We start from the raw sequence: 27,391 nt of genomic DNA on the forward strand, positions 1-27,391 counted from the left end.
TGGCCCTAACTTGCTCTTTTTTCTTCAGCCTCTACAGATGCCACAAGCACGACCCAAGCCACCATCACAATGTCCGCTCCTCCAGGTGGGTCATAATTTTTCCTGTTTTTTCTGAACTCTACTTCTGACAACACCATTAGTGTCTCCCTGGGTGCATTTGTTGCTCTTGCTGCGAGAGCAGGGCCAGGCACACGTCCAGTCGAATTAAGCTGAGGGTGCCACTCCTGTTGCTCTGGAACTCACAGAGCATGTCCAAGGCTCCGGCGAGAGAAGGTGCCCGCGTGCTGCAGGGTTTTCCCCCTTATTCCCTCTTTCCTCCTTTCCCAGGTGCCTACGTGACCCTGGTCAATGGCAGGAACCGGTGCGAGGGCCGTGTAGAGATTTACCACTATGGGGGCCGGGGCACTGTCTGTGATGACAACTGGGACCTGCAGGACGCCGAGGTCGTGTGCAGGGAGCTGGGATGCGGCTCTGCTGTTTCTGCACCAACAAGTGCCCGCTTCGGGCAAGGCACTGGCAGTATCTACCTGGACGATGTGCAGTGCACAGGGAGTGAGTCCTCCCTCTTCCAGTGCCGCCACCGTGGATGGGGTGTCCATGACTGTGGCCACAAAGAAGATGCTGGTGTTGTGTGCTCAGGTACTATTGTTTTTCTTCCTCATTCTTGGAGACTTTCCAAATGTTGTCCGTTGTTGGCCGCAACTTGGTAAGTGTTGGAGGGGTGTTGATAGACCATGGTCTGCATTGCTGCCACTGTGGAGGATCACCCTTCTGAACTATCCAGTCTCTGATCACTCTTGTGTCAGGGTGGCAGCAACATCCACAGTGGTGTGAGAAAACCTGACCATGCTCCTTCATCCACACAGGCCTCACTTCTCCTTTCTCTTCCTCCCCTACAGATGCCACAAGCACGACTACTGTTCCAACTCCAGCATCTAGCACTCCTGGTGCGTCTGCTTTTTTCATCTGTTCAGTGACTTTCTTTTAATATGTATTAGTTAGTAATATCTAGATTAGAATTTTATCATTTACATATTTTAATATTTTTGTTAAAGTTTATTACTGGTTCTAGTTTTTTAAATCCTACATACTGGTCCTTTATGTCATTGAGTTCTATTGCTGGTGGTCGATTTCAAACCATGTTGTTTTGTGGCAAGTCATCTTTTCTTTCTTGTCTACCTTTTAAGTTATTTGGGCCAGCATCTCTTGCTTTCTCTCATAAATGCCTATGCCTTAAGCCTATGAAATGCAAAATTGTAAGGGAGAGTCAGAATCCTCTGAGGAGATCATCACAGTTGTAGCCTGGGTGAGAAGAGCAGAGCAGTTCAGGTTGTCTTGTGATTTAGAGTCTTGTTGGTATGCCTTGTAAATAGAAAATGTATTTTCATTTGAATTTAAATGAAAGACATCTATATCTTATTTGCCTTTTTTTTTTTTCAGCTATAAAATATATTTGTGGTGGCTTACTTTTTAATTCCTCTGGAACAATTCAGAGTCCTTCTTATCCTTTAAATTATCCGGATAATGCAGATTGTTTGTGGCAAATACAAGTAATGAATAATTTCCGCATTATGCTCACATTCAGAAGTATTCAGTAAGTAACCCACATCCTGCCTGGGCAATAAATGGGCCTCACATCCCAGCTACCACAGTTTCCAAACACATTTCCCATGTTTATAAGTGATTTATAAATTTACATGGGAATTGTGTGAATGCAGTATCTTATTTTAGTGTTATTCAGCACTTAAAAGCAATGTTTACCAAAAGCATTTTATAATATATTCATGTTTCTTCCTCAGGTTGCAAGGTGGATGTAACAATGACTATATTGAGATCTTCGATGGGCCACCCAAGACTTCTCCTCTGCTTGGAAGAATTTGCTCTAATTCTCATCTCACATACACATCATCCTCAAACTTTATGACTGTTAGATTTCACAGTGACTCCAGATATTTCAGTAGAGGATTTCATGCTGTGTATCAGTCCTTCCCAGCAGACCAGAACACCGGTAAATTTCTATCCTGTTTGTAATGTTTTCTTTTCTCAGAAACTTTTATGTCAGCAACATGGCTTCACTAAGGGCAAATCATGCCTGACAAATTTGGTGACCTTCTTCTGTGGCGTTACAGCATTGGTGGATAAGGAAAGAGTAACTGACATCATCTACTGGGACTTGTGCAAAGCATTTATCACTGTCCCACATGACATCCTTGTCTCTAAATTGGAGAGACATGGACTTGAGGGATGAAGCATACGGTGGGTAAAGAATTGGCTGGATGGTCACACTCAAAGAGACAACTCAACAGATTGATGTCCAGTGGAGAGCAGAGACGAGTGACATTCCTCAGGGGTGGGTGTTGGGACCGGCGCTGTTTAACATCCTTGGTGACATGGACAGTGGGATCGAGGCACCCTCAGCAAGTTCACCAACGACCCCGAGCTGTGTGGTGCGGTGACACGCTGGAGGGAAGGGATGTGCCATCCAGAGGGACCTGGACAGGCTGGAGAGGTGGGACATGCAAACCCCATGGAGTTCGACAAGGCCAAGGGCAAGGTCCTGCCCATGGGTCGGGGCAATCCCCAGCACAAATCCAGGCTGGGCGAGGAGTGGCTGGAGAGCAGCCCCAAGGAGAAGGACTTAGGGGTGTTGCTTGTGGAGAAATTCAGTATGACGCAGCAATGTAGCCCAGGATACAGTTGGCCTTCTGGGCTGCATCAAGAGAAATGTGGCCAGCAGGCCGAGGGAGAGGGATTTTCCCCCTCTACTCTGCAGGAAGAGACCCTTCCCTGCAGGGCTGGGTCCAGCTCTGGGGCACCAACAGCAGAAGGACACGGACCTGCTCCAGCGGGGCCAGAGGAGGCCACGGAGATGCTGGGGGGGCTGGAGCCCCCCCTGTGAGGACAGGCTGAGAGAGTTGGGGGGTTCAGCTGGAGAAGAGAAGGCTGCGGGGAGACCTTAGAGCGGCCTCCCAGGGCTGAAAGGGGCTGCAGGAAAAGGGGGAGGGACTCTTGATCGGGGGTGTAGGGATAAGATGAGGGGTAATGGCTTTAAACTGACAGAGGGGAGATTTAGTTGAGATTAAGGAAGAAATTCTTCCCTGTGAGGGTGATGAGGCCCTGGCACAGGTTGCCCAGAGAAGCTGTGGCTGCCCCCTCCCTGGAAGGGTCCAAGGCCAGGTTGGACGGGGCTTTGGGCAACCTGGGCTGGTGGAAGGTGGCCCTGCCCGGGGCAGGGGGGTGGGACTAGGTATTTTTTAATGTTCCTTCCAGCCAAAATCATTCTATGACTCTATGATTCTATCCTGATTTTATTTGCTAAATAAGTATTTGTTAATGTTGTTGATGAAATCCCAGAGATTACATTCCTACTTGAATATCATAACTGATTATTGACCAATCACTTTCAGACAGTAATAATGTTTTAATTAAAAAAAAATCTTCAAGTATTAAATTAATTGCCTTTAGAGTTTTTCTACAATAGGCAGTCTAAATTAATATTTCTTCTTATCATATCATTGACATGTATTTTTTCTACCTTTGTGGAGAGATTTTCATCAAATCATTGGTTAGAAAGGACCTTTGGAGGCTTCCTAGCCCAACTATTTGAAGCAGAGGTATAACAAACACCAGGTCAGGTCCATTATGAATTTGTCTTGCTGAGTCTCTAGAAACATTCAAAGGATTAAATCTTCAAAGCCACTTCTCTGAGTGACCTGTTCCAGTACTGTCCTGCCATCTCAATGGGAAAGTTTATCTAATACGCACTCACAACCTCCTCAGGCACAAACAGTGGTCATCACATTTGGGTCTTTTGTTTTTGTAACTGCCTTTCAAGAGGCTGTGTGTTGCTAGAAGGTCTCCATCATCAGATATCTCTCTTTATCAAAGACCAAACTCTCCCTGGGATCATTGCTTTCTATGTCATGGACTCAGTGAACCATCATGGAGATTGGTTTCAGGATCCCCTCCCACCCAAGTAATGTTTCTGCAAGCCAGGGTGCATGCTTACCTCTACACCTTTCCCAACAGCTTTTGGATTCTTATTCAGGCAAAACTCCCACTTAGCATTTTTGTGTGAGGAGTGATACAGGCTCAAGGCCTCAGCAAAAGCCTGTTGTATGCTATATATTTTTGTTGGGAGAGTAACCAAAGGTCAGCTGAAGTTTGTCAGAGATTATTGCTTATTCATATCTAAGTCTAAGGTATAAAAATAACTGGTTTGGCTTATTAATTCTCTCACTTCAAATGTAGAAGCTATTACATTTGTTGAAGTTGTAACATGCAAAACATGCAAGCATTATCAAGTACCTGAAATCACTAATAATTCATATTTTCTTCTCTAGCCCTTGTGTGCTTGCCAACCTGCATGCGCGCAGTTTTAAACAGAAGCTATCTCCAGTCACAGGGCTACTCGGTGTGGGGAATCAGCTTGTCTGACTCTTGTAGACCAACAATTACCTCAACCGAGGTTATATTCGACGTTCCATACAACGGCTGTGGTACACGTAGACAGGTTGGTGTCAACATATTTTCAAGGGCCCTCCATGTCTGGGCATGGAAATTTAACAGACATTTAGAAAATTGTCATGAATCGCAAAGAGTGTTGTAGCCCACATGTATTCAAAACACAGAAGAGAGACATGTATTTCTGGAGGCTAAAGTTTGTTAAACGTTCTTACTTATCCTTCCTAGGGTTTAGGTAATCCCTGTAACTATTTCAGAGTGATGTACAAGAGAACAAAGTATAGGAGAGGGTTAAGCAAATAATCCCATCCAGGATGCTTGGGATTTTTGAGTATGACATGTTCTGTCTGACTAATACTAGGATCTGACGTATACAGAAGTTCATAGTACACCCTGTGATCATGTCTACATGTGATAATTTTGTACTCATCTCATGTGTCAAATAGAGCAACAATGAAACGATCACCTACTCCAATGTGATAAAAGTGCCTGCTTCTGGTTACATCATCAAGAGGCAAAAAGACCTTTATTTGCATATCAACTGCAAAATGCTCCAGGACACCTGGGTACAAGTAATGTACATTGCTGATAACGTCACTGATGTCAGCGAAACCCAGTACGGCAGATACGACGTGAACTTGACATTCTACAATTCCTCATCTTTCCTGTGGCCAGTGGATGACTTTCCATACTACGTGGACCTGAATCAGAATTTGTACCTTCAGGCTTCTCTTCACAGCTCTGACCCGAACCTGGTGGTGTTTGTGGACACATGCGTGGCATCACCTGATCCTACCAATTTTAGAACACTGACTTATGAATTGATCAGAAGTGGGTAAGAACTTTCTAAAGAATTACTTTAAAAGTATCTGTATGCATAGTTCTGAAAGCTTAATTTAGGTGATTTAAGGCCAGCAGATGTTGGTTGCAATTCTCGATACAAATACATTTCTGTGAAAGACCTTCTGGTAAAGCCTGAATAAAAGATAATATGACAGAGAAATGCCATTCAGAAGTTGCAGTCAAACACTGATATTTTATTCAAGAAGGCAGTGTAGAATCGCAGGTCTGCATTTCTTTCTGAATTAGATGCATGAAATATAGGGATGTCAATGGCTCTACCTTTCAGTGCATCAGAATTAGAGTTTTGCATCATCACAACTAGAATCCAAAACAGTCTGTTCAAAAAGAAGAGAAAATCCTTAGCCTTTCGTTGCTATTCTAGCAATCTAAAACATTTTGCTTAATTTGATACAAAATGCGCCTTTTGGTTTGAAATGGAAAAGTTGTGGACTCTTGTAAAGAATACAAAAGAGACAGGGAGCTAGGAGCATAAAAGTGCAGCTCTCAGTGTCCCATTTTGTTCCAGGAATAAAAGACTCATACGAGTTTATTTTGCTTCTGTGCTCGGTGGCATCTGAATTTCTCTGCCTCGTGGGAGGGTGTTCACGTCAGTAACCTTAGCAGTGGGGTAACCTACAGCTAAGCTGGAGTCCCAACCCCCTGCCAAGGGCAAGGACACCTTCCACTAGACCAAACTGCTCAAAGCCCTGTCCAGCTTGGCCTTGAACACGAACACTTTTGTGTGTACAAAACAGATCCTCACCTGAAACACAGAAGCCAGCAGATCCACTAGACGTTTTTCAGCTATTCATCTTTACATGAAATTTGTTGATCTATGAAATTTCTGTGCTGTACACATTATTGCGGTAGAGAACACTGCCACTCTTGCTTATTTTTGTCTCTAGTTCTCTTCTTGCCAAAACCACACTTTTAAAAAAAAAAACCTTCCGAGTTCTTTTATAGTTTTACCTTCAGGATTTCCGTTTAAACTGGAAATGTTGCACGGAGATAGTGTAATAGTGTTTCTATTCACAACACCTAATCTGTTAATTTTATATCTTTCCAGGTGTGTTAAGGACCCTACCTACTCTTCTTACTATTCGCCAGGCAGCAACGTTGCTCGGTTTGCATTTAATGCTTTTTCGTTTCTTAATCGACACCCGTCAGTTTACCTGCAGTGTGAGCTGGTGGTGTGCAGGTACGGTGACTACTCTTCCCGCTGCTACCAGGGCTGTGTGAGCAGGTTGAAGAGGAATGCAGGCTCTTCCCAGGAAAACATGAATGTTGTTATTGGGCCTGTCCAGCTTTGGGAAACTTATGCTAAAAACAGGAACACTGGTAAGTTTTAAGTAACATAAGACTAAGTATATTACTGTATGTTTCCACGTCAGTTCAGACATGCAATCCAGCTCTGAAATATACTTTTGTGAGTTTAATAACTGCTATAATTCTTATGTGGATTTTTAAATTTTTTTTTTAATAAAATTGTTTCGTAAGGTTTACAAGCTATGTCCTTTCTATCATAGTTTAGATCCATTATTTGTTCTGCACATGTCAAACGGCAATTGATTCAGTTCCGTGGGAAGAAGGATGAGATATAACTCATCTCCCTGCAGGATTGATATTAATTTTTCAAAGCTGTCTGTGCCTGATTGGCATGTCTCTTATTTATCAGCAACCAATCTGTAGGTCCCCTTGGAAATGTTGTTACCCAGGGTCCTGTAGCTGCTGTTTGCCCTATCACAAAACATCATCTTAGAGTGTAATCATTACAAAATCTTACTTGCTCTTTAATTTCTTGTCATAATCTTTACTTGTTTGGCATGGCCACAGAATCATTTGTGAAACAATGTGTGATAAAAATCTGGTTTCTGATCAGACGCAGATTTTAATTCAAGTTCTCTTTGCTTAATTACCTTTGAGATTATCTAGCTCAGGAAAACAAATGTAAGCCTTTCTTTTTCTCATTTATGTACAGAGCTGGCGTCTGACATCCAGGAGAAAGGGGAGTCTCAGAGCTCAGCGCCTGCTGCCAGCTCCCACGTTCCTCTGGCTGTGACCATCGTGGTGCTGGTAGCTGCTGTTCTCACGGTGGGAGGATTTCTTTTGAAGCGTAAACTGCAGGAACCCATCCCGTACCAGATAATGTGAGAGGCAACCCAAGACTTGCAGGTGGAAGGATATTTTCACCAGCCATCTGGGCTTTTTTTTCAATCTGTGTAGAGGGCAACTCTTACTTGACTCTTCCACCATGCAGACCTTGTTTGAAGAATGTACTATATCAAGATAGCACCCGGTGTTACCATGAACTGAACTTATAAAGGAGCCTGACTTTAAAATCCTCAAGTCCAAACACACCTAAGGTCTAAAGAAAGGTTAATTCTTCCATCCCAGCATCCAGTTAACCTACTGTCTTCAGTGCTGGACATTTCAGAGCATCTCATTTGAGCTCCTGGTTGAGTGTCTTTTCTGAGAAGACTGATTTAGGTGTCTTGAGAAAGAAAAACTGACTTCTTTTGCCATTGCTGATATGAAGATAAAACACCCGTGTAGCACCATGTGATACTCTGGAAAGTAGTCCAAGAAAAATGTTTCTTTGCAGTAAAAATATTTCCATAACAAGTCATAAGGGAAAATGCATGTAAGGAATTCCTCCTGTACAGCATTTGTTATTTTGGGGGGCATGGTTCTTCACAATTACATGTTTCTCTGAGAAAATGTAGGCCATTTATAAGACAGAGGATTAACATAACCAAATTTGTTCCGTAAATGTGTAATTAATAAAAGCACAAAAGCAAGCACTTTTTTGAGCAATGCTTTTTTGTGTACTTGCAAGCATGCCACCTATGTGTTTGAACTCCCAGCTAGCGCATGATCAGGTTGGAGAACGTGACTTCTGACAAAGTGGCTTTGCCAGTCAATGATTTCTGCTCTTGTTCTTACGCATTTCTACACCTGCAATGGTGCAGAGGGGGAAGAATATACGTAAGTTGCTGTAAGGGTGACCTGTCTCCTATCCCTATGCGAAAACAAAATAAAAACAATAGTAAAGGAAGAATCTCTTTAGAAGAAGGTACTTCCTACAGGTGGAAAGGTCATTGGTATTTGATTGAGAAATGGTCTTTAGATTTACTTGTTTTCTAGCCAGCTATGAAAGAGGGAAGTTCATTAGGAGCCACAGGTGAGCCAGAGACAAAGTAGTGACGTGTGAGGAAGGTGAGCTCTACTCTAGGGTGACATCCTGACCTGACGAGGAGGATGCAGCCAGCTCTGACAGGAATCATCATTACATCCTGTACCATTTCTTCCTTCAAGCTGCCTTTTCCTGGTGACTCCAAGCAGGCCTCTTGCCGCTGTGCTGTGGAGAAGGTACTATACGAGGAGGGACAGGCATTGCACACGGAAAGCTGAAGTGAATTTTGTTGTCTACACATGAGGAACAAGTATAGAGGGTCCTCCTCTCCTCTGCCTATGGCCAACATTGAAAAGCAGAGCAATCCAGGAGGCTGACCTGACTTTCATCTAGTCCTGTTTGTGTGGAGCAGAGATTCTCCAGGTTTGGAGGGATCCAGGGACCTGCACAACACAGTAAAGACTTTCCTGGACCCAGGCTTTCCTACCTCTCTAGGAGAGGACCTTCCCCTCTGCTCTTCCCAGACCTGCTGGTTTTTCTCCTGCCCCTGCTCCTGCTGTGGCCTTGCTGCTGTGGTGTTGCTACCCCACGATTTTTCAGGCCATAGCCTGATGGCACTTTTTCCACTTCTCCCAGTCTCTAAATATTATTGTGATCACACAAGCAGAAAAATCCTAGACCTAGGACGTGGGTGCCTCCAATCTGTAATGTGCCTATGCTATTCAGAGCTGAGTCTTCCCATCCTATGTCTGTGCCAGGGATCCCAGATGGAGATATACCCAGGTTGTATCAGAATGCAAGGTGGAAGTACCAAGATCAGTGGTTTCCATATTAAATGTTGCTATAGAAAGCACCACTAAACTGTTCAAGTAGTTGATGTCTCAGATTCATTGTCATTTCCTGCCACCTTCCTTCGTAAGTATTATAGAAATGCAGGATTCAAGAAAACTGGGTTTGATGATGAGGAAAGGGTCATGCTCTAAAGTACAAGTGCCTGATGATCTCTCTACCAAGAACCTTCCTTCCAACCTCCTTCCCCGCCACATTCAGGAAATCTACCAGTATAACCAGTGGATTTAACTCTCAGCAGTAGACAGTTCTGATCCTCTTGCACCCCAAATGCAAATCGATTTGCAATGATATGCTTCACATGACACAGGCAACAGAGCCCAAAAGACCATCAAGGATCCCGGTAAATTAGACTAAACTGTCCCATTGCATCAGAACACATGAATTCAGATTATCATGCCTTTACACAGAAGTCTGTGGATACCCTTAGTTCAGTGTAGGAACTTTCTGAGAGTTCACAGGTGAAAGCTGATCAATCTTTGTCCTTTCCCTGTTTTTCCTCTGGACCTCACAAAAGCCAGTATGTCTGCAAAAGTCTCCTAACGATAGTCAGCAGAAGAGAAAGTCTTTTCAAAATTCAGTGGAGCTGCTTTCAGAGTAATTTGCTGAGAAACAATTCAGTCTGCCTGACGTCCTAGAGAACAAAAAGTATTACTGCAAGAGACATAGCTAGCTAATGGGAAAGATGAAAACATGTGCATGGTATTTGCATTATATTAATTAATTCAAATTAGTCACAACGTACAAGTGATGAGTGACATTCCTCAGGGGTGGGTGTTGGGATCGGCGCTGTTTAACATCTTTGTCAGCGACATGGACAGTGGGATCGAGGCACCCTCAGCAAGTTCACCAACGACCCCGAGCTGTGTGGTGCGGTGACACGCTGGAGGGAAGGGATGTGCCATCCAGAGGGACCTGGACAGGCTGGAGAGGTGGGACATGCAAACCCCATGGAGTTCGACAAGGCCAAGGGCAAGGTCCTGCCCATGGGTCGGGGCAATCCCCAGCACAAATCCAGGCTGGGCGAGGAGTGGCTGGAGAGCAGCCCCAAGGAGAAGGACTTGGGGGTATCAGTGGATGGAAAACTGACTGTGAGCCAGCAACGTGCGCTGGCAGCCCAGAAAGGCCCCCGTGTGCTGGGCTGCACCCAGAGCAGGGTGGGCACAGGACGAGGGGGGGATTCTCCCCCTCTGCTCCGCTCTGTGAGACCCCCCTGCAGGGCTGGGTCCAGCTCTGGGGCACCAACAGCAGAAGGACACGGACCTGCTTGAGCGGGGCCAGAGGAGGCCACGGAGATGCTGGGGGGGCTGGAGCCCCCCCTGTGAGGACAGCCTGAGAGAGTTGGGGGGTTCAGCTGGAGAAGAGAAGGCTGCGGGGAGACCTTAGAGCGGCCTCCCAGGGCTGAAAGGGGCTGCGGGAAAGCGGGGAGGGACTCTGGATCAGGGGTGTGGGGATAGGACAAGGGGTCACGGGTATAAACTGAAAGAGGGGAGATTCAGATTAAGTATGAGGAAGAAATTCCTCCTTGTGAGGGGGGTGAGGCCCTGGCACAGGTTGCCCAGAGAAGCTGTGGCTGCCCCCTCCCTGGCAGGGTCCAAGGCCAGGTTGGACGGGGCTTTGGGCAACCGGGGCTGGTGGAAGGTGGCCCTGCCTGGGGCAGGGGGTGGGACTGGATGATCTTGAAGGTCACTTCCAACCCAAACCATTCTGTGATTCTAGGATTTATCTATTCCTACTGTGCAGAGATTATCTGATGATCAAGATATCTAGAAATATATAGATCTTTATATTTTGTAGTAAAGAATTAATTAGTGAAGAATGTAGTCAATGATTAATTAATAAGTCTTGTTCATTTCCCTGGGCAGTTTGACATGTCTTTTTCACTTGAACCACCTAGGAATCACTTTCGTGTTCCCTTTCCTCCCCACCCTTTCCAGTTATTACAAGAGTTTGGAGAAGAATTGCTATCCATCACTTACTCTTGCTTCACTGATTACAGTGTTTGATTGGTCAGTCAAATATACAGAATTTTTTCTGCTTCTTGCCAGATGTCAAAACCAGAAGAATATGAATAGTGAATACCAAGTGTTGCGTACATTTCCTCATTCATGTGCGAATCTGGATGTTTGAATAAAGATGAAACATATTTACCCTTCTCAACGTCCACTTTCAAGGCTTCCAACATTTTCTTTGGCCTCTTGTGTTTTGTACTTCCTTCTTCCATTCCAGTAATTCTGACCTTTGTGGAAAGACCTTCTTAGTAATTCTTTTTTTTTCACTTGGGCTTCTGGACTTGAGTCTTCATCCTTGATGTCTGTCCCTGGAGGCAGTAAATACATATATGGCAACAATTGTGCCATGAATTTTGACTCCTGATAATGCCATCCAAGACTTGATGGCTGTAGAGGTAGGAATCAAGAACAATATTTTGGCTCTTCATTGTTATGATGGTCATCAACTTTTTCTCATTAAATGGCTAGAACACAGAAACAGAGAAAAGCAACCAATCTGGCAAGAGAGTGATGAATGATAATTAAGCAGTATTTCATGTCGTGGAAAAGATCTGGGTTCATTCTTTAAAGAATAGCGCAGCTGTAATTGTCACTATGCAAAATTAAACAAGGAATATATTAAGAAAAATTCTTAATCGAAATCTGAATCTTTATTTCCCCCTTTGAATGGTTCAAAGGATCAAAGAAAATTTTAGAATAATGTGAAGCCGCAGCCTGTGTAATTTACTAAACTATGCATAAAATCCACTGATCTTTCTGCACAGTTTTCACAAAATATTACCAGCTGACCCTCATTCTCTTGACACTTTCTTCCAGTCTAACAGTCTCTCGGTGAATAGAGTTTTGACCTGAACTTAAAAGTGCCAAAAAGGAACAGAGCTGGAGGTTTTGATTTCAACAGCAAGGTTCTTCGGAGACTCCCTAGTCATGAACATGACCACCAGGTCTTATCTTATTTCATTTAAAGTTTTAAGAATGAATATGACTCCCCAGGGAGACTTGCCACACTAGTTGGCACCAAGTTATGAATTTTTTTATTACTTTGCTGGAGGAAGTGTATTTAAGTTTCAAGATTCCACTAGCTCCCCCAGACCTGCCAAAGAATCTCCCCATAAAAGCAAAATACTGAGATTAATCAACCAGAATTGAAAGGTATCTTTGGATAGGAGCTCATTTTCTTTGAAGATGAGATGATTGTGAAACCTATGGTAGCATAAATATTTCCTTTAAGGCAGTGGAAAATGTTACTCTTGAGATATTATCTTTCTGCAAAAGCCAGGAAGTTACAAAATCTTAAAGAACAAATGAAACATATTTTTGTTTCGGATCATAGGACTTTTGTTGGTTTATTGTTCTCCTGTAGAAAGAGAAACCTATACAGCCACTCCCCTTCAGAAATAGACTATATATATTCTGACGGTACTTTCTGTCAACACCACTTGATGACATGGGTACCACAAAGATTTTGACATGGCTACTCTTGCTCGGTCCAGCAATTCTGGAGGTGAAATCAGGTAAAGCACTTTGACTTGTTCCAGAGTGCATATATATATATATATATATATATATATATATATATATATAAAAAGACTACTTGGGGTCCTCTCTGTTGATTCTGTAAATAAAAATCACAGTCATGTTGATATCGGTTTGGGTGAAAGATTAAAGGGCAAATTGGAAGAAAGAGATAAGACAGTTTCGTTCTAAAATTATGAACCAATCATCATAGGGAATAATAAGAATGATTTAAACCATTTAGTGGAGCTCATTTTGCTGCCACACGGTCGTACTTGTCTTAGTGCCTTGTATCATTGTGAGAACTGTGTCTGTGAGTACGTTATGAATGAGTAATTCTTCCAGTTTCAGAAATCTGCTCTAAGAATTACAGGACAACGTGTTTTTTTTTTTTTAATGTATATTTATTCCAGGGTATATGCATGCATACATATGGTATATGTTCAATGTTGCTTGTATTATTTGATTCTTCTTAATCTTATGTACAATTTAACAAAATATAACAAGAAGTTAGTTTTCATAATTTAGCACTGGATAAATGAGGGACTTCTAAAAATAATGAAAGACATGAAACACTTTTAGTTCAACTATTTTTTTGGTCATTGGCTTTTTCTTTTGTATGATTGGTTTCTATCTCCTAAATTATTTAGGTGACTACATATAGTCCTATGTATAGACTTAGGTGACTGTGTATAGTCCTATGTGTATCCTAAAATGATTTTTCTGACTAGATGTTTAAGCATCATTATGATAATTTATATTGTCATCTGCCACCTCATCCATTTTTCTTCATCTGTCTTCTGCTTGTCTGGTGATAAACCATCTCACCCTGGCACTCTAGTTTTTCTCTCTGTTTCCTGGGTCAGAGTAAGTGCTGTATTTGTCTAATCACAGGCTTTTGTCTTTCTGACACCTTTAAAGTGTGAGGCAGGACGCAACCTCTCTAATTACATGCCCAGCTGATGGTTATGCTCTCACAGTGATGACAGACCCTGAATGAAAGCAAATAAAACTGTTTTAGCTCAGCTTTAATTTCCTAATCCCATTCTGACTTTTTGCCAGGTTTGCTGTTTCACTTCTCAAAAATCCTGTAAGTGTGGTTCAAAAATGTGCATGTCCAAGTCGATATTTGAAGAAACAAATTAGATATAAGCCAAGGGGCACTTTCATAGCTTCTCCCTTTGAACTGCCAGTTAAATGCATACAAATAGAGACAAATTTGGTTTGACACTGTTTTTTGTTTGACTGTTCTTCTAGTCCAACAACAAAGAATTCGATTTGGTGAAGAAATCCTAGAGCTGTTAACATCTCAAATATGTTTTGCTTTGGATGCCTCTTCAGTGTTTAGCAACAAGCTAAACATGCTTTTGGCAGAAATGCAAAGTATAACAAATGCATTGCGCATGTTCCAATTTCCGATGTGAAAATACTGCAAATTTAAATGACAACATTTATTTGCTCACTTACACTTAGTGGTAAAGTCTTTACTAAACTTCTTCATCAAAAATGAATCTCTAAAATCGGGATTTTTATACTGCTCACTGCAGAATGTCTAAACAAGCTCAATCAAACAGGGAAGCAGATTGCCCTTATCAGAATGAATGCAGTAGTCAGATGGATACGTGATAGGTTATTAGGTGTTTCTTTATTTAAAACTCTAATAACATTTTACTGGCATATAAAAAAAAAATGAAGCCACTGGATTCCTATTGAATTTTTTTATAATCCTGTTGAGACCACTGTCCGTTCTGTTGAACACTTAGCGGAATTCTTCAGCTAAAATTATTCTTAAAAACTATAGGATTTGTTTGTGATGTGTGGACTCTAGGTTCTTAAAATTCTCCTCAACATTTTAGAGCAAGAAGAGAAATTCTAATTAAATTACATAAACCGGAGAGAAAAATAAAGAATGGCTATTGTTTTCTCTAAAAGTCTATAGTTTTTATGAAGGATTCGTTTGGCCTAATTCTGGCATCATTTTAAGCAAAGTAGTGCTTGTTGTCCTTCAGTAGAGCATAATAGCTCACGAATTGCAACTCATTTGCCTGGTAATTTTTGTATGGCAGCACTGTAGCTGCCCCGTGAGCAGAAGTTTAGGAAAGAGCCATGGTCTTGGCTGTCCAAGGTGCATCTTGCTGTGTCCCTCAGTGATCTGCTTGAGCCACTGCTCTGCTCTGCCCCCCTGCACCCAGGTCAGCAGAGGCTTCGTACATCACGTAGGAGTGCTACACAGACATGCTTCTGGTAAGACACAGGGGGAGGGCAGGGAAGGTGTGCTGTACACCCTAAATTCCAGTAGGATTCAATGCAAATTGCGGCATCTCCTTGTTCTTTAATAAAACGTTCTGAGAGCAATTAATAAAAGAAATACATAAACAAGAAGTGTGTTCTTAAAACATACCGTTCTCTTCCTATTAACAAAGTGAAAAAATTAAGTGCTATTTTCTTTATGCAGTTTTACTTAGATTTCATTCAGAGACTGAAATTAATTGTATCTCCTTTGCTTTCCTATTGTGCTTTTTTTATTATTATTAAATAATTTCCCTTCTTGCTGTATTGGACTGTGCTTAGCCTGATGTCTAAGTTTTCTGTAGAAATCTTGCATAGAATGTATGTGGCTGATGTTGAGATCTGGAAGAGAGGAAGAAAAAAGGTATCACCTCTGTCCTCACAGACATTTAATGTTGGGCTGGGCAAGCACCTAGTAGGAACGATGGGGCAAGAGGAGAGAACCGATGACTTTTTAAGGTCACTTCCAGCTCCTTTATCTGACCGTTTGTGTTCAATTCCCTCTCTCCCAAAGCGACCGGTCTCCAGCTGGTGAATGGAAGGCACAGATGTGAAGGTCGTGTTGAGCTCTACTACAGAGGCCAGCCGGGGACGGTTTGTGACGATCTCTGGGACCTTTCCGATGCCCAGGTTGTGTGCAGGCAGCTGGGATGTGGCCAGGCCATGGCAGCTCCAGGACATGCTTACTTTGGGCAAGGCTCAGGCGCTATCCTGCTGGACAACGTGCAGTGCAGTGGAAGTGAGGTCTCCTTGTTGCACTGCAATCACTCTGGATGGAGGATACACAACTGTAACCACTACGAAGATGCTGGTGTTGTCTGTTCAGGTGCTGTCGCATTTTTCTTTTCTAAATATTTTCCCTATATATTGCACTTAATATACGTGTGTCAGCATGGGGATATGCAGACGTTCTCCTCCTGAGATAACATTTTATTCATTCAAGTCATATGGTTGAAAGCTATACCAGTTGTACCAGACATATGTCTATCTTGCTTTCTACTTTATTATTAAGAATTTTCTATCTGTGGAAGGGCACACTCCCTCTGAAAAGGCCTGTTCTCAGGAAGCAGAGTCTGATCTTCCAAAAGCCTTGTCTTTTCACTCTGATGACCCTGCAGAGCCAGCATGGGACTTAGGTTTTTCTCACAGGTTAGTACACAAACTGTGCTTGCTCACTCCATGAAAAGTAATCAAAAACCCCAAGGATCAGATACGCATTGCAACACGTAGAATTTTTATTCCAGTGACAAAGAGATTAAGGAAATAAGTTGAAATTAGAGGCAAAGCTATGTCTGATAGGTCATGTTCCTCAGGGAGGAATAGGGTTAGGTGAAACCCATCGCAAGCCCAAATGCATTCATTATGGGCAATACTAATTTCACAGGCACAACCTAAACTGCCATAGCTGACAACTCACTTTGCACTGCTTCTGTATTCTTCAAGTCTTCCTTCAAGTTTAGGTCCGTTAATATTCTTTTCTTTTACAAATAGCCATCCATTTTTAGTACTCTGTCACTTTGCTGTTTTCTGATTTTACTTTCCCCTTATTTCTTAAGAAAAGGTAGTGCATTTGTAAGGTATTTTCTTCCGTATTAACAACAGATCATCATGAACTCGGATATCACTGACGGCAACAGGTTGTTCAGGTGTTTTATATATATTTCAGTTTTCTGTATGTACGGGGTCTGGCTGAGCTGGAATTGGTTTCCCCTATAGCAGCCCTCATGGTGCTGTGGTTTATACTGGGAGCTGGCAGGGTGTTGGTAGCACCCTGGTGTGGTGGCTACTGCTGAGTGGTGCTTACACAGCACCAAGGCTCCTTCCGACATTTTCCCCCCTGCAGTGGGACGGGGTGGGCAAGATCTTGCGAGGGGACACAGCCAGGACAGCTGACCCCAACTGACACAAGGGCTATTCCAGACCATATGACGTCTGCTCAGTATAAAGCTGGGAGAAAGGAGGAAGGGGGTGGAGTCACCCTTGGTCCTCCGAGGCAACCACTCCACGTATAGGAGCCCTGATCCTGAGAAGGTCCCACATCTCCTCTCCATGGGAAGTAGAGAATAAATCTGTTTTCTTTTGCTTCCGCACGTGGACCTTTGCTTCGCTTTGCTTTTGTTTTACCCACAAGGGTTGGTCTATCTTATTTTCTTTCCCCTCTTTGCCTTGTTGAGAAAACAAGGGGAAAAGCAAGGGGAAGTGATAGAGCAACTTGGTGGATACCTGGCATTTAGCCAAAGTCAAACCATCACAGTCTATTTAGTCTGATGGAGGGTGGAGGTGAACAGTAGACTATCGTGGCCTGAATGAAGTGACGCCACCACTGAGTGCTGCTGTACCAGATATATTTGAGCTCCAATATGAACTGGAGTCAAAGGCAGCCAATTGGTACGCCACAATCGACATTGCCAATACATTCTTTTCAATTCCTTTGGCAGAAGAGTGCAGGCCAATAGTTTGCTTTCACGTGGAGGGGTGTCCAGTATACCTGGAATCGACTGCCCCAGGGGTGGAAGCACAGCCCCATGTTGGGCGCCAAAATAGACTGTGATGGCTGGGAGCAGACACCACATCAGTCAGTACCTTTCCCTGCTGTTACCGCCTGGTAACTACTTTCAAGAAAATTTTCAATTGGCTGTTACCCACCTCCATTCTCTCCATTTACCCCAGTCAAGATGGAGTATGCCATCAGAGTAATTTGCCTTGGTTTTACTTCATCCTTGAGGAACTGGGCTTGTAGCTAACACATGGATGTACCCATTGCACAAGCATGGTACTCATGTGGGTGTGTTTTTCCTCTGTATCCACAGGAAACACCACTACAGAGCCAATGAACTTCACAGTGCCAATAATCTCAACACTGGAGACAACCTCCATAGCGGAGACAGGCACCACAGAACCAATGACCTCTCTAGCAGCAACAAACATCAGAGCATCATCAAACCTCATAGCAGAGACGACCTCCTTAGTGGAGATGACCACAACAGCATTAATGACTCCCACAGTAGAGACAACCTCCCTAGCAGAGACAACCTCCACAGCACCAATGATCCCCATAACAGAGAGAACTTTCCCAGCAGAGACAACCTCCCCAGCAGAGACATCCTCCCCGGCAGAGACATCCTCCCCGGCAGAGACATCCTCCCCAGCAGAGACATCCTCCCCGGCAGAAACATCCTCCCCAGCAGAGGTGACCACTACAACAGAGACGACCACCCTAGCAGAGACGTTCCTCCCAATGGAGACATCCTCCCTGGCAGAGACAACCACCACTGCGCCAACAGCCCCCACAGCGGAGAAAACCACCCTAGCAGAGATGACCACCACATCAGCAACGGCTACCACAGCCGAGGGGAGCACACCAGGTAACTCTGTCCACTCTCACTGGTCTCCTTGGTGCCCTTGATCTCCCTTCCCAGAACTGAAGGCACTGGGCGGTGTCTCCCATCCCTGGGCCACTCCAGTTAGGCCATTCCTGTCACCCAAGTCCACACGGAGGATGCTAGCAGATCATGGAGAAGAGCCAGTAAACTGGGGGGCTTAGGCTTGAGGCCAGGACCTCTGTAAACATTGCCAGTGAAGGAAACTGTTCAGAGAGAGATTTCCTCTCACTGTAACTGGGGAATTGCAACAGGGGATCATTTTGCCTCCACCCCTCCAGTTCCTCCATAGTTATTACCTAGACATGCTCTGGGCTTTGGATGTGACTGGAAAAGACAAAGCTGCTGCATCAAATGTTTTGCAATGCGAGTTTGATCTCCATGGGCATGTGGTTCTTGCCCAGGGAGCAGATGGCTGCATGCAACAGAGAAGTAATGATGGTCATTTCGATTGAATGAAAGACCTCCGTATGCTGTGAAGTGTCATAGAACAGGGGTTCCTTGAAGATGGGTGACTCTGGGGTGCATGACAGGTGCCTGACTATGATCTGAGCCTTTCTCATTGACACCAAATTCTTATTTGAATCCGTAGCTCAAAGGACGACCAGAGATTGGCCATATTCAACAGGTAATTCATGCCCACCAGACACATCCCCGGTCTTGCATCAACCATGCAAGCTCCCTGCAGTAGGGGCCCACCTGGGGATGGCAGGGTGCCAGGCTGGAGAGCCCTAACCCAGTGCCATGTGCCCTGTCCCAGGCCCCCGCCTGCGGCTCTCCGGTGGGAGGAACGGCTGCGAGGGCCGCGTGGAGCTGTACAACGGCGAAGGCAGCTGGGGGACGGTGTGCGACGACATGTGGGACCTGAGGGATGCCCAGGTGGTGTGCCGGCAGCTGGGCTGCGGCCAGGCCGTGGCCGCCCCGGGCAGCGCGCGCTTCGGCCTCGGCTCCGGGCGCATCTTCCTGGACGACGTGCAGTGCCGCGGGGACGAGCCCTCCCTCCAGATGTGCAGGCACAGGGGCTGGGGCGTGCACAACTGCGGGCATGTGGAGGACGCCAGCGTCATCTGTGCAGGTGCGTGGGCAGCAGTGGTTTCAGGTCTCCCATCACGCTCCTGGCACTCTGTCCCTTGTCCCCTGTGTCCCTATGCTCCCCTCACCACCATCCCTGCCACGTTACCCTATTCCCCACAGTGAGTTCATATCTCTGCCCCAGCACATTTGTCCTGAGCCACATGTCTCATTTGTGTCTCTTCTTTCTCCACACCCACAGGTCCTCCAGCCACCCCGACACCTCCCTCAGGTAATTCTCTTCTGTGGCTCTTTTCGCCTTCTTAATCTGTGGGCTGTCTCCTTGTTTGCCTGGGTTTAATTTGATTTTTGTTTCATAGAAGCATAGAATGGGTTGGGTTGGAATGGACTTTAAAGACCATCTAGTCCCAACACCCTTCCACTAGCCCAGGTGGCCCAAAGCCCCGTCCAACCTGTCCTTGAACTCTTCCAGGGAGGGGGCAGCCACAGCTTCTCCTGTCAGGCTGTTCCAGTACCTCACCACCCTCATAGGAAATAATATCCTTCTTATAGATAATCTAAATCTCTCCTCTTTCATTTTAAAGCCATTACCCCTCATCCTATCCCTACACTCCCTGGTAGAGTCCCTCCCCATCTTTCCTGTAGATCCTCTTTAAGTACTGGAAGGACTATTCTATGGCAATGTCACTTTAAATTTGCATGATATATCTCAGACAGACTGTGATATCCCCTTGCTTTTCAGTGATGCTTATTTTGCAGTTATGCTGTCTGGCTGTGGGCAAGCCGTTTCCTTGTTGGGCTATTCAACTGGGTCAAGGCTTAGGAAATGTTGTCTGTACCTCTAACTTTTAACCACATACTTCAGTATTGGCAGGGTGGTGTTCAAGTATTTCCATGTGTAATTTTTGTCTTTTCTGCTTACTACTGCAGTTATGGTCTTCAGCCTGCTATTTCTGACTTCGAAAGATTTTAGATTTATAGCTTGACCATTCACAATAGAAAACAGTACAAAAGTGAAGGTGCTTGATAGCCCATCCAGTCTGATCAGAGGAAGGTGCAGTGTCTGGGTACAGTTGATGCTCCCAAGTTTGGAATTGCCCGAGAACCCCAAAATTCTGAGGCAGGGAGGAGTGTGTTGCGCTGAGGGTTGTTCATGTACAGGAATATAAAATGGGGGGTGTTGGGTTTATGTGTCACATCTTGTAGAATATAAGTTCAGAGTTTGTGCTCACCTTCCTATAAGGAAAATTTTAGGATTATCTGTGTGTTTAATATAAGAGTTATATGTCATTCATGCTGTCAGGGACATGAAAGCTTTTTGATGCTATGCATATAGGAGAAATGAACTATATTTAAGACTTGGCCCAGCAGCCTGGAGTGATTATTTCAGTCTGAGACCAAAAATTACAGCGTTTCCTAGAAGACTTGCAACCTTTTTATCCTCCAGAGTCCTTAGGGGAATAAATAGAAGCAGCAGAGTAACTGAGGGGATGCTGTCTGTTCAGGGAGGTACTTCCATTTTGACTGTCATGACACCTCCCAGAATCAGACTCCAGTTGCAGAATGGAGAGACCAGAGCAGAAATCAGAGTGTTACCAGCCCGGCCTGAAGAGGGTGGCCTGACACCATGGATGTGACAGGGAATCTTGAATCCAATAATAAAGTAAACCTAAAGATTAAACAAATATTTGTTTTGATTTGGGTCATACAGAATATCCCCTACAGTCAGTGGGAGACCTGCTTTCCAGCAGCTGTATGTACAGTTTTGTAGAGGTTATCATAAGTAAATTGTCTTCCATTTCTTTCTGCAGCACCTTATTTTTGTGGTGGCTCAATCTCAAATTCCTCTGGGTTGCTTCAGAGTCCCTTCTACCCTGGAAATTATCCAAACAATGCTGACTGCGTGTGGGAAATACAAGTAGAGAACAATTTCCATGTTATGCTCACATTTAGAGATATTGTGTAAGTAAAACATTGATTCCCTGGGCAAATAACAAAGTAAAAAACTTGTCTGAGAAGTTTGAAAACTTATTTGAAACAGACAACCTACCTAGTTTTGAAGATACTTTCCATAACATCCAGCAGTTGGAAGACAAGGACAAAATCTGGTTTACTGGTATTTTCTACTCAAAATTTCCTGCTACAGCTAGATACAAAATGAATAATACCTCTGCCCTGAAAACTTTAAGTGCTGAAAGATTTTATCACGTGTTATGCAGTTAAATGAGTTTCTGAAATGCATTTGACAAGGTGCTGATGTTTGTTCACCAGGATGCAAAGCAGCAGATGCCAGTATGACTACGTTGAAGTCTATGATGGGCCTCCACACTCTTCCCCGCTTCTTGGGAGACTTTGTTCTGGTTCCTTTCCCACGTACATATCGTCTTCAAACATGATGACCGTTCGCTTTCACAGCGATTCTAGATACACTTTCAGAGGGTTTCAGGCTCACTACTCCTCCATTCCAGCAGATCACAACACTAGTAAGTTCCTGCTCGATGTTTGTCAATGGACAAGCCTGTTTATTGCTTTTATATGAAAAAAAAAAAAAGTATATTTAAAGATGTTAGGGAAATGAGATGATGTATGTGAAATAAGATGGGTTGGTGTGTGAACTACCTATCTTCTAAATTAAGAAAAAAAAAATAATCAATATTTGGTTCAGTTAGAAACTTTAATCATTAACAAATTCCTGAAGTCACTAATATATTCTTTCTTCTTCTTCTTCTACCAGCCCTTCTGTGCTTGCCTGACTACATGCATGCAGTGGTTAGCAGAGACTATCTCCAGTCTCAAGGCTACTCGGCGCAGATGGTCACCCTGAACGACAGTTACTGTAAACCAACAGTCACGTCGCACGAAGTGATATTCGACATTCCCTACAATGGCTGTGGGACGATACGAGAGGTACGTTCCCTGCTTGCACACTGAATTGCAGGAGCCACTTTGGAAAGGGCCATGAAAGGGCCACTGTGGTGCTAAGAAGTCAACCAACAAGACCGGGAGGTTTTTGGTGCTTTAGATTTCCATGCCTTAGGGAATCCCCATGCTTAACAGAAAATAGCTTCTAGGGAGGAAAACATGGGAGGAAGTTATATGAACTTTTGTGGTTTAACGTAGACAAAGTCTTGTAAATGCAGGTTTGGGATGACTGTGTACTCACAATTGGGGTTTAGTACAGATGTTCAATGAGTCAGCTCTGACTTGGATTTAGCAAGCAGTTTTTCTCCACTGATTTCTGTTTAATGACATACTTCAGCAAGTTTATTTACAATGTGTGAGCAGAAAAGACCAACATCAAGCTTCTTGATTTAAAGAGTTTAAGATGGATCTACATTTTAAAATTGCATTTTACTCTATCAAAGCTTAGAACATGGTACGTGACAAAAATGTAATTCCTCGTTTTAAACTGTGTGTTAAACAGGAGAACAATGATACAGTCAACTATTCCAACATGATCAAAGTTACATCTTCTGGGCACTTAATCAAGAGGAAAAAGAATATTCACTTACACATCAGTTGCAAAATGCTACAAAACACCTGGATGCAAATAATGTACGTTGCTGAGGATACTGTAGACGTGAATGAAAATCAGTTTGGAAGATACGACCTGAACATCACTTTTTATGATTCCTCATCGTTCTTGCGGCCAGTGCACGACTCTCCATACTACATTGAATTGAACCAAAATTTGTACCTTCAGGCTTATCTTCACAGCTCTGACCCAAATTTGGTGGTGTTTGTGGACACATGCGTGGCATCACCTGATCCTCATGATTTTAATACTCTGGCCTATGATATAATCAAGAATGGGTAAGAGCTTTCTCAAGCCATTAGAAGTATAGCTGTAATACCCTTTCTGCATTTATTTAAAATAATAGAGTCAATTTGAATAGGTTTAGATCTCATTATCAACAGACTGTTAAAAGGGGTATTTGTGGGTTTTTTTATTTTTACTGTATGACTGGGAAATAAGAAACGACATTAAGACCTTACTATCATTTCATGTCATGTACTTCATTCTTGTCTGATATGCAAAATTCAAAGTAGTGGGAGTGAGGTAGATGAGATGAGATGAGATAGTGAAAACTGGCAGCAGGAATCTACTGTCCTTTTTTAGTAAAGCCAGGTTAAGCATTAGACTCATTTTTTAGTGCCTTGTATAGCACAGACATTAGTAAGAGTCTGTTCTCCCTTCTTCTTATAGTCTTATATATGTAAGAGAGAGACTAAGAGATTATACACTTATAGTTTCCTCTTGATAAAAAATAGTTGCCAATGCTCTAGATGCTTCAGGGGACTTAAATAAGTCTATATTTTAAGTCTATACTATGCTATAAAAGTTGCATTTTTATCCCATTGTATTTAGCACTGTCTATAATATAATTTTGTTTTAATTGTGTTGCCTATAATCTTTTTTTTAATCTATTGTGTTTTTGCAGGATTGTACATGTGTGTATCCATGAAGACTGATTCTCTTTTTTATTACTTTTTCTAGATGTGTTAAAGATTCTTCCTATGTCACGTACTACTCTCCCTACAGCCACTTTGCTCGGTTCAGCTTTAATGCCTTCGAGTTCATCAGCCGCCACGCGTTAGTCTACCTGCAGTGTGAGCTGGTGGTGTGCCAGCTCGGGGACTACTCCTCCCGCTGCTACCGGGGCTGCGTTACCCGGTCCAAGAGAGATGCAAGTTCTGCCGAGGAAAAAGTGAATGTGGTTGTCGGACCACTTCAGCTTCGAGGAGGGGGTGCTCGGAGTAGGAATACTGGTAAAGTCAAATAAATTTCTCTCATATTGACCCTAAGACTACTCCAGGCTTCAAAAAAAGCCACAGCTCTGCGCTTCTGACTTCTGTCACTGAAATCTGCTTTTGCTAACTTCACTATAAAAAGGTAGGGATTGTTTGGCTGACCCGGATTTATACAGATCTCTTCTTCTTTCAACACCTTGCACGCTCCCTGCGTTCACCTGCAAAAAAATACAACTGCTTTGGCTGTCCCAAGGGACAGGTAGCGTGTAACCCATTTTAGTGTGGGTTGCTAATTACTAATTGAACTAATTAGGCCCAGTCTGCCTGTGTAAGGTGATGGCCAACTAGGAGCAAGCTCCCAACCTTCTTGAGAAACATTTCCTTCCCTCAGCTGTCTTCTGCTTATGAAGTTTGCATAGTTAGGTTGTCATCCCTGCTGCTATAAAGCCTGGTCATGTAGTTTAAAGCAATGACTCTCTAAGAAGTTTGTTTACTTCTACTCTGCTCTGGGAACCACCCCTTTTAATGCAGCAGCTCTTTGTGCCGTTATCTTTTAATACACTGAGACCAACCCCCCCTTGCCTTCACTCGCAGGGCTGGACCCTTCTGTGCCTCCTCCCCAGGTGGCTTCCACTGCTGCTGACAATCCCCTCGCACCATTCGTGGCTGCTGTCGCCATCCTGGCAGTGGTTGTTTTTGTTCTTGCTGGTTTTCTTGCGAGACTTGCACCGAAGAAAATACTTTCGCATGGGATAATGTGAGATCAAAGGTCAGCACCGTCTGCTAGTGACTGCAGAGCAAATGCCACATATGATGAGTGACCAAAATACCTCACCGACGACAGTCACATATGTGCCATTTGTAAGAAGCTGTGATATCTTCAATCAGTTCTAGCCTGTTACAATGCTTTAGAATAACTTTGTAATCCTATCATCTCTTAAATGATTAAAAAACACTTTCCACATTCATGTCACAGGTTGTTTGATACAACCATTTTCTCATTTTCCCCCTCTTTAACTCTCTTCTCACACCCTCCTAAGACCATTTATCTAATGCCTCGAAATGTTGTGAGCTGGACAGAAAATATGAGTGAGGTATGGATAAATATTTCAAGCTTTATTATAAGGGAGGAAGATTTGATCTGGGGAGAAGTAATAGGTCATGACTGGAAAGGAAATGTAAAAATTGATCTTACCATGGCATCTGGAATTGTGGCTATACAATATTCTAATTATTTTGAGCATGGCTTTTAATGCTAAATTTCTCTTTGAAACTGTGCTTATTTATAAAATGCCGAGATCTCCAGGCTGAAGTAATCTGTTATGTGAGCAGTGTAATTTAAAATCAAAGGAAGGAATGTTTACAAAGCAATAATTCTATTTTTACTTTCAAATTCATGTCTCTGATTAAAATACAAACAAATGTTTTACTGTGTTGAAGAGCATGGTCTGTTGGATTAAAAATTTGCCAGGCGACAAACTGAGCCCCTGCTTCTGAAATACTACGTAGGGAATTTCTGAATTTGTAAATATCTTACTGTAGACTTCAAAAGGAATGAGCTAAATCTTCTTCCTTCTGCACGTACATATTTACAGAAAATACTTGGCCCCGGGAAGCCGGATTGCTGACTCTTGATTCAGAAATGCCTTTTCTTTTGTATTCCATTACTTTCTCCTGTGTGTCACACACAAAAGCAAAATGACCCACATAGTTCAGGGGACTTGTAAGGACCTGTCTATCTACATTTCCCCAGCCCCTGTGTTCCCTCCAGAGCAGATGGCTGTCCAAGTCCAGAGCATCCTTTCCCACTCTAGCACGTCCAACTGCTGTTCCCACAGCATCGCCAAAGGTGAGGAGCTTCCCCTACATGCCAGTGAGGAATAACAGCCCTCTACAGCCAGTGTGTTTCTCCATGTTCTTGGCGAGAAAGCTTTTCCTCCAGTATTTGACTTTCTGCCCATCAGTTGTATTTTGAAACACTCCTTGTTGTAAAGTACCTCTGTTTTGTATGAGTGTTGGGCACACCTCTGTGCATTCTGTGTATGTGGCTACAGCAAGGCATTTTAAGAGATTAAACTGTAAAGGGTGGGTATAAAATAAAATAAAATCTACCAGCAAAGGTAAAACAAAAGTCCGACCCTCACAGGGAAGGCTTGGAAAGACTCCTTGGTTCCTCATTGATGTTAGACACATTTGCAAAGCTGAGAATCAATAGAGCACAGAAATCATTGCGCCCTGAGAGGTCTACAAGTTCCCCAACTATTTCAGTGTAACTACCGTTGCTCTTTTGCTCTTCTTCCATGTCTGTTATCTCCTCATGACACACGCCTCCTGCTCCTGAGATCTCTGCTGTAACCCTGTGTTTTGCTGATTAAGGATGCCAATTAAACTCAGACACCAGAGTGAAAAGAGTAGGTGTATTTTACTGGATACAGAAGACATGCAGTAAGAAAAGGCAGAATAGTGCACCTAAAGCAACAAACAGGAGAATACAGGGTAATGCATCAAATCATTACTACACGAGAGAGAATAGTGATTAAGAAAGATCCATCACCACTTGCATACATTACCATCATCCAGATCCGCAGATATAGGGCAGCCCCAGTTACAGCGAGGATGTGCAGAGCCCGTCCCGGCAAGTGGGAAATCCTACGCGGTGCGTCCACCCGTAGGTGAGGCTGCCAAAGTCGCTGTGAGTGGGTCCGGTGACTGATCGACAAGCCAGAATAGCTGGCACCTTTGTTTTGAGTGGAAAATTTCTGGTTTCATTCTCCTGTTGGATTCCACCCAAAGCCTGGCCAGGCCCGTTGTTCAGGCTGCAGTATTTTAATGCTTTAGCACTTTTTACATCAGCGTAAGTGGGTTGTTATAACTTAGTACAGTCCCTACTAGCACGGTGGTTATCAGTTATAAAATATACAGGATTCATCTATAGGTCAACACTGGCTTGGGTCTGTTGTCCAAGCCTTAGCATTTCACCCTGGTCTCTTCTCTCCACGTGGCAGCACTTGTCCCCATGAACGCCGCAGCCCATTTTCCACAGAGCTGCTAGGTCACTGCTGCTGTCTCCATCCTAACTGCCAGCCACCCCTGTGCCACCTCCTCCTCGGCCACGGGCACTA

The 27,391-nt window shown here is 43.6% G+C and overlaps 1 protein-coding gene across 1 annotated transcript in view; it reads left to right on the forward strand.

Annotated features, from left to right (window-relative positions):
• DMBT1 (deleted in malignant brain tumors 1) overlaps positions 1-26,612 on the forward strand; it is a 48,772-nt gene extending 22,160 nt beyond the window's left edge. Inside the window, exons 8-20 of the mRNA XM_026851248.1 lie at positions 328-639; positions 3,115-3,126; positions 15,620-15,931; positions 17,916-18,470; positions 19,078-19,113; positions 19,246-19,560; positions 19,759-19,788; positions 21,329-21,479; positions 21,789-22,000; positions 22,252-22,424; positions 22,942-23,330; positions 24,016-24,287; positions 24,864-26,612. Coding sequence (XP_026707049.1) covers positions 328-639; positions 3,115-3,126; positions 15,620-15,931; positions 17,916-18,470; positions 19,078-19,113; positions 19,246-19,560; positions 19,759-19,788; positions 21,329-21,479; positions 21,789-22,000; positions 22,252-22,424; positions 22,942-23,330; positions 24,016-24,287; positions 24,864-25,030 — 2,936 coding nt within the window. The 3' untranslated portion in view covers positions 25,031-26,612. The remainder of the gene's footprint in view (positions 1-327; positions 640-3,114; positions 3,127-15,619; positions 15,932-17,915; positions 18,471-19,077; positions 19,114-19,245; positions 19,561-19,758; positions 19,789-21,328; positions 21,480-21,788; positions 22,001-22,251; positions 22,425-22,941; positions 23,331-24,015; positions 24,288-24,863) is intronic.
• Positions 26,613-27,391: the final 779 nt, after the last annotated feature.

The sequence above is a fragment of the Athene cunicularia genome, assembly GCF_003259725.1.
Source record: "Athene cunicularia isolate RWA chromosome 6 unlocalized genomic scaffold, athCun1 chr6_part1, whole genome shotgun sequence".
NCBI lineage: Eukaryota > Metazoa > Chordata > Aves > Strigiformes > Strigidae > Athene > Athene cunicularia.